Here is a 7,844-nt window from a genome sequence, read left to right on the forward strand (position 1 = left end):
TCTCAAGAGCGGGTTTTGAAGTCGAGGCATGTGATCAACCCAAGACAGCATTTACAACGCCGTTTGGAACATGGCAATTTCAGAGGATGCCTCAAGGCTTGACTTACTCTCCTGCCACGGTTCAACGGGCCATGGAGAAAGTGATGGAGGGAATTAACCTCCAGGAAGTTCTGGCAGTTTCTGGAAAACCTCATAATTTTCTCCAACTCACTGGAAGAGCATGAAGAGCGGGTGATGAAGGTCCTTAAGCGCATTGCTGATTTTGGGCTGAAGTTATCCCCTTTTAAATGCACGTTCTTCCAAATCTCAGTGAAATACCTGGGGCATGTAAAATCTGCCCAAGGAATCCAGCCTGACCCAGATAAAATTGCTGCTGTGAAAGAATGGCCATGCCCACAAACTGCCAAAGATCTTTGGTCATTTCTAGGTTTCACGGGGTATTACAGGCAGTTTGTGAGGGTTTATTCTCACATTGTTAGGCCTCTCAATGACTTGTTAAAGGCAGAACTTGACCCCAGGCATAAAGGCCCAAAACATTGGCCATGAACAAAGTCACCCACACTTGAGGCAAAATGGACCTCTGCCTGCCAGGCTGCTTTTGACCTTATTGTTGAAAAACTGATTTTAGCGCCTGTCCTGGCTTTCGCCAACTGGCAGCTCCCGTACATATTACACACGGATGCCAGCATGCCAGGCCTGGGGCAGCGTTGTATCAGGTTCAAGAGGGCTAGACTCGAGTGGTAGCTTATGCTAGTCGTGGCCTCTCCAAAAGTGAGAAGAATTGCCCTGTACATAAATTAGAATTTCTCACCCTCAAGTGGACAGTAAGTGAGAAATTCCATGATTATTTGTATGGGGCTAATTTTAAGGTGCTGACTAATAACAACCCTTTGGCATATGTGTTGACCAGTGCAAAGCTCGATGCTACAAGTCACAGATGGCTTGCTGCTCTGTCGCTTTACAGCTTTGACATACATTACAAATCTGGCCAACATAACACTGACGCTGAGGGGCTCATGGCCTCATAGGCCCTCAGAGGACCTTGTGAGTTTTTTGTTAACATGAATGTTGAAGATGTTCAATAAACATGTTAAGTGCGTATATTTTCCCTTTTTTCTCGAGTCTGTTTGCTCATGCAAAATGAAATGCGATTAACACAGAATAAAAATGAATGATTTTTAATCATGATTAATCAAAATTAATCTTCTGTAACCCTGTGATGAATCTGATTAAACATTTTAATTATTTGACAGCACTAATATATAATAATATATTAGTATATACTAATATATTATTATATATTAGTATATACTTAGTATATAGGCTTTTTAAAAAGTTGTATTTCACAGGAGAGAACCTGTGTTAAAAGATAAACTATTCAAATTCTCTTTGAATTTAAGCATACATTCTTTGTGTTTATTCTGCATTTACTTCATTATATTGCATAAATGTCAGTTACAAGCTTAAATGTAAAGTTGAAAAAATGTAATTGCAACCAGGCTATTGATCAAGAAATTGCGGTTAATTTTTTTATTTCTATTGACAGCAAACACACACACACACACACACACACACACACACACACACACACACACACACACACACACATATATATACATTGCTTGTAGCTGTGCCAGAGAGCAAGCTTGGGTGAACTAGCGGTGAATATCTACACCTGCAGTAGCCTTAAAAAGACTTACTGTTTGTTCCCTTGCCAGTGGTGGAGGAGACTCTTTTTTTTTCTTCTGGTTGAAGAAGAGGCCTCGCTGTCCTACTACCTCGCTGGTGCCATTGAGGGATCGGCAGCTGCCTTCTATTCTTCCGGTCCTCGAAGTACTCACACATTGTCGACATTCAGTGCCGTACATTTTCTTCATTTTGCTGGCCAGATATCACAATTATTTTCTCATTCACAAAGACTTTACAGAGACATTTTGGTTATTGCCAAATAGACACTCTCTGATCACGGACTGAGGAGGTTGCAGGTTTTTCAACCCCAGGAGTGAGAAAAGACTTGCTCAGTAATATATTCATATTTCTCTGGGTTAAGAGAAGCGGCTAAGTGATGCAAATATTTTCCTTTTCTTTTTCCCCCTTTTCTTCTTTTCTTTGTTTAAATTGCATTACAAGTTGTTCAGGTTGTAAACATATTCACCTAGAGTTGGTTAGGTTTCCTTCAGTGTACCAGTGCCAAGCTGATGTGTTAGAGGGTGTGTTAGGAAATTCTGGAGGTGTTAAGGAAGTATGTGCTCCAGTCCATCAGTTCTTTAAGGTATTGGACACCAATGGTAAACTGCCATCAGACCCTAAATAAAATGTCATCTGTTGTTATCAATATTATTTTGATTATTCCTTGGTGAGTGGACATATTGGTTACACTGAAAAGTAAACTGAAAGAACTTTTTTGATTTTATTGTGTACATCGGTCCCACATAATATGAATAAGTATGACTGACTTAATTTTCCACTTTCCCTCAAGTAATTAACGGTTGTCAAATCAAAGTATTTTATTTACATCAGATTACTTTAAAAATCATGTTTGATGTGCATACTATTTATCTGTTACCATAATATCAATGTATTGCATAATGTAAGTATATTTTAAAGTTTAACACCAACTTATTTTTGATTGCCTGTGGTACGCAATGATATTGTGTAATGTAAACACATTGCAATGATGTTCCTGCAACACAAATTATGGATTTAAATCCTACTTAATTTTTTCAATGCAAATATTAACTGATAATTACTGACAAAAAAGGCAAAGACTGTGAGTGCTGATGAACAATTCACCTTTAAGCTGTAACAGCAGTGAAAGCAGAAAGCTGCCATGAACAAGCCCAAAATCACATCCATATAAACTTGTTAACACATTTTTAAAGATAGCCTGCAGAAATAACTAAAAGAAAATTTTCAAACATTTGCAAATATTTCACAAAAAACTGACCTTGTCATCTCTTACATATAACATTTGTATTAATTACACAATTGAAAATTAAAACTAAATTAAGACTACCTGAAAAAAGCAACACAGTTTTATGAACAAACAGGTTTAAACAAATATAACTTGTGTATTATTAGACAACAATTGCAGCTTCTGTACAAGTATTCATCTGTACAAAATTTCAGCTAAATGGTATTTATTCAATCATGTAAATAAGGGAAACATGAAAGGCTTGTGCAGCATTAACTAAATTCATTTGTGCAAATTCAAAAGCCTGCCAATTCCCATTTATTCAGTGTACACTTTGACTAATCATTAATCAGTAACACAACCTTAGAAAGCAAAGTGCACTGAGGGTATGATTACTGAAGGTTACTAACTTGTGATATGGAGGAGGAGCAGAGAATAAAACAGTAAAGTAGACTAAAAATTACATTAAATGGGAGAAAGACACTTTAAAGTGTGGAATAAAAACTCAGCGAGGTATTCTATTTTTTTTTTTTAAAAAGTCAAGACATGGAGGCGCGACCTCGACCAGAACTGTTTGACTTCCATGGAGTTGGCATGATCAAAGAGTTTACAGAAAACTGGGACAACATACAGAACTTCAAAGCAAGACCAGATGATATTCTTATTGCTACTTACCCTAAAGCAGGTAAGGTTAATTTAACCTTTATAGACAGAATTGTGCCAGCCTGGGTGAACATAAGAAAGTGAAGACATGTGAAGGTAAATTGATTCAAACTCAAATCAAAGCCTTGGAAGTTATTTTAGACTCTCTTTATCTCTCTGTGTGTTTTATTGGCTTTAAAAACCCTTTGAGCTGAATGTTGAGCCGAAAGACACTATATAAATAAAGCTTAAGGACAAGTAGAAGGCTTGTGTAGAGCTAGTTACTATAGTATTTTTTTTTTTTACATAAATGATTTCATGGATTGCTATATTTCCCACTGAACAGCATGGTTTTATCCGTTTCAACCTCAGGAACCACATGGGTCTCCTACATCCTAGATCTTTTGTATTTTGCGCACATGAGTCCAGACCGTCAGACTTCCATCCCTCTTCATGACAGAGTACCCTTCCTGGAGCTATGTGAACCCCCTATGCCCACAGGTCTACATCACTTTTGATTGCATAAATTTATGTGTGTCACATGTTGAAACGGCAGCTGCTAAAATACAACCTCACCCAGTGTGTTTCTCATTTGCTGTTGTCTCAGCAGAGTAATATGATTTTAAATGAAGTGCATTTTTTTTTGGCTTGATAATTTGATTTGGTTATCACTCAAAATTGTTTGCAAACTCACTCAAATTGCCTTAAAATGTTGGCCTTTAAGCCATGTTGACCTCTGACATCAAGAAAAGTCCAACTTACTAGTGGCAAACCAATCATTCTTACCTTGTAGGTACAGACTTGGCAGACAAACTTCCCACCACTCCTCGTCTCATTAAAACTCATCTACCAGTCCAGTTTGTACCAAAGTCCTTCTGGGAGCAGCGCTGCAGGGTAAAATTCATGCATATATACCTGTAACCATAGAGACATGGGATTTATGAAACAGATTAGAACTTGTTGTTGTCTGGTTCTGCAGGTAGTCTACGTGGCCCGCAATGCAAAGGACAATGCAGTGTCCTACTTCCATTTTGAACGCATGGACAGTGGCATGCCAGAACCGGGGGACTGGAGCACCTTCCTGCAGAACTTCATGGAGGGGAAGAGTGAGTTCAGTGTAGTTTTACCATAGAAGGAAGAGACCATGTTTTCATTTTATTTCCCATATAAATACTCCATTTTGTTTTGTTTTGTGTTTGTAGTGGTTTTTGGATCGTGGTATGACCATGTGAATGGCTGGTGGGAGAAGAAGGAGACTTATTCAAATTTTCACTACATGTTCTATGAAGATTTGATTGAGGTATCATGAGCTGTGCTAAAGTACGCCATTCACGACAAAACTCATTACATTAAAAGGGTCTTGATTTTGTTAATAAACACGTTGCCCTTGCTGAAAGATCAAATAGCTTTTAGGAAACACTTAGCCTTCGTCTGGTGTTCCAGTCTGTGGGACCCGCTTTCTATGTTTACCAAAAGAAACATCATGCAGTTGTTATTTTAACTTCAAATTCTTTGCCTTTGTATCATTTTCTTTGAAGAACATATAAATGAAATATAAAATAACACTTCACACAGGACTGTGGACGAGAAATAGACCGACTGTGTTCCTTCCTTGGTTTGTCTCCATCACCTGAAGAGAAGGAAAGAGTCAAAGCCAGTGTGACTTTTGACAATATGAAACGAAATAAAATGACCAACTACTCCACCATCTATACAATGAACCAGACTACATCTCCTTTCATGAGAAAAGGTATAAATGTCTAAATCTAAAAGTTGTTTTTTCCCCTCTGTGTTTGTTCTGAGAACTGAGTACTGCATTTATTAATAGGTTGATCAAATAACCTGAATTATTTTCTCTGTTTCTTCAGGAAAAGTTGGTGACTGGAAGAACCACTTCACTGTGGCCCAGAATGAACAGTTTGATGAAGACTACAAGCAGAAAATGAAGAATCCTGATCTAAAGTTTCGTTATGAAATTTAGAGCCCCAGCTGGGTGTGATGGAACTCTGCACTGATATGTGACTAAATAGTTAAGAAATAAGCCAAATTTGATATGAAATTTAAACGAACTAAATTTCAGGTAGGTGATAGAGACCTGTGGCAGAGTTCACAACCCTGAGCTGTCCTTCAAAGCCTCACAGATGATGTGCAGCAGTGGGTCCCTCATTCTGTCCTCACTCTGGACACTTGCAGTTGTCACACATGGAAATCAAATGTGTGATAAGCTGCAGGATTCAAACACAAGTATAACTTATAAATACATGTTCATACTTTTATTACACAATCAGAGAGAAAGAAAAAGAGAGAGTGCGGGACAGACAGACAGGTGACAGTCTCAGGTGTATACACTGCTACAAAACAGCACAAGAGAAGGAGGATTTAGTGTTTGTGTTATTAGGAGTGCTAAACAAGAAGAGTTCCCAGATGGTACAGTGGACACATGTGTCACTCCTGTGATTAAAGCATCTTTCTTTCAGCTTAACGAGTGAACCGTCAGCTCGTTCAAACACACGTTAAAGTCCGTTTGGCTCGACACCACCGAACATAGGCAGCAATATAACATAGCTAACATTAACAGTGCAGTGAATCCTGCTTGTGCCGTGATATTCAGGACTGCAAACCGAGCAGCATTCACTGACTTTCAGCTTGTTGTGTTTGTGGATATTTTACTGACTTTAATTATCCATAAAATCATCACATTCTCTGTAAGATTAAAATCAACTATTGAATGGCGTATATTTTAAAGGCTTTAAAACCAAGTAAAGGCTGAAAGTACAAACATCGCTAATGTCACATAACTTTGCCGACATGTGGCCAACAGTAATGTTTTAATGTTCTTCATTATTAAACATTTGCACATAAATAAGTGACATAATATTAAGTACTTACTTTTAGAAGTTTACTCTTCCGCCATTTTTTTTCGGCAAAATTATCCACAGTGACCGCCGCGCTATGAAGTCTGGGATATGTTGGGCCATGGAGGATACACGGGCTGTATCCCAATTCAGGGTCTGCAGCCTTAAAGTACGCAGCCTCAACGGTCATCAAGGGCCGCGTACTCAAAGACCGCTAAGGCCGGAAGTTCGAGGCTTGTGAAATGGGACGGTCTGGCCTCCGTCGCGCTGCCCAGGTTGCCTAGCAACCATAACACCAACCGCTGGAAATAGTGTTGCCAACTTAGCGACTTTGTCGCTATATTTAGCGAGTTTTCAGACCCCCTAGTGACTTTTTTTCGAAAAAAAGTCGCTAAAAAAAGACGTGAAAGCGCGTATCGCTTTTACTCTCAACAAGCAGCGGGTGCTGTAACGCAGTCAGTTCTTCTTTTACTCTTTTACTCTTATGCTGTTTTGTGGATCACAAGGTTTAAAACTACTTATAAACACACACACACAAAGTAACTCCACCAGAGTGCCTATTTCGGGTCACTTTTGCCGGTCCAAGCCCGGGTAAAGGAGCAGGGTTGGAATTGTGACATTAAAAAAAACAATAATTGCTAAAAGAAATTTAATTTGTAGTTCTAAATAAACTCTAAATGCATTTAGGACGTTTTTTACTCACTTTATGTCTCTTCCACGATGTTATTTTTCTCTCCAACAACATAGGTTACAATTATATTAGCATGACCAATTATGCAAATTAGGTGATGACGTCATTTAGCGACTTTTAGCGACTTTTAGGACAGCCAATAGCGATTTTCCTTACTGAGGAGTTGGCAACACTGGCTGGAAACGTTTCATACAGCTTTGTTTGACAGAAGTGAAGGAGAACATATTTTGTTCGTGTGTTTGTTTCTACACGAGCTTTGTGTGATTTAATAAGTATCTGAGGCTGAGACCACAGGACTGTAAAACATGATTGTTGGCCTTCATTTCTGTATTGAACAGTCATTTAAGATTAGCTAGTAAATAACAATTAGCTAATGTTGTTCATGAGACTAAAGTCAGTGTAAATATGATATGGCCAATATTATAGTTATCATATTAATCATTATAAGTTATTACAGCAGTGAGTTTGAACTCTCCAATCAAATCACTTCTATTGTCACATCACATGTGCAGGTACACTGGTACAGCACATGTGAGTGAAATTCTTGTGAGTGAACTCCGTGTCAAATACTGAGCTTCAGTAAAGATTCAAGTTGCAGTTATTTATATGTCCTATCACCTTAAATCTTCACTCAAAGACAAGTATCTTTGACAGTGTATATATAGATGTATTATATATATTAGACAAATATTGTCCGTTTAATATGTTGGCATTACTAAATTTGGCTCAATGCTTACATATA

The 7,844-nt window shown here is 38.1% G+C and overlaps 1 protein-coding gene across 1 annotated transcript; it reads left to right on the plus strand.

Moving 5' to 3' along the window:
* Positions 1 to 2,830: 2,830 nt before the first annotated feature.
* On the plus strand, positions 2,831 to 5,537 carry LOC134618688 (cytosolic sulfotransferase 3-like). Its single transcript, XM_063464199.1, has 8 exons — positions 2,831 to 2,854; positions 3,461 to 3,599; positions 3,929 to 4,057; positions 4,350 to 4,450; positions 4,536 to 4,662; positions 4,759 to 4,856; positions 5,132 to 5,306; positions 5,425 to 5,537. Exons 1-8 carry the CDS (start codon positions 2,831 to 2,833, stop codon positions 5,535 to 5,537), a joined length of 906 nt encoding a protein of 301 aa, XP_063320269.1.
* The last annotated feature ends 2,307 nt before the right edge of the window (positions 5,538 to 7,844 follow it).

Source organism: Pelmatolapia mariae, linkage group LG20, assembly GCF_036321145.2.
Source record: "Pelmatolapia mariae isolate MD_Pm_ZW linkage group LG20, Pm_UMD_F_2, whole genome shotgun sequence".
Classification (NCBI taxonomy): domain Eukaryota; kingdom Metazoa; phylum Chordata; class Actinopteri; order Cichliformes; family Cichlidae; genus Pelmatolapia; species Pelmatolapia mariae.

Coding starts and splice junctions, on each gene's coding strand:
- LOC134618688 (XM_063464199.1), top strand. CDS start 2,831: ATGAACAAGCCCAAAATCACATCC. Junction 4,058..4,349: donor TGAACCCCCTATGCCCACAG/GTCTACATCACT, acceptor CTTACCTTGTAG/GTACAGACTTGGCAGACAAA. Junction 4,663..4,758: donor GAACTTCATGGAGGGGAAGA/GTGAGTTCAGTG, acceptor TTGTGTTTGTAG/TGGTTTTTGGATCGTGGTAT.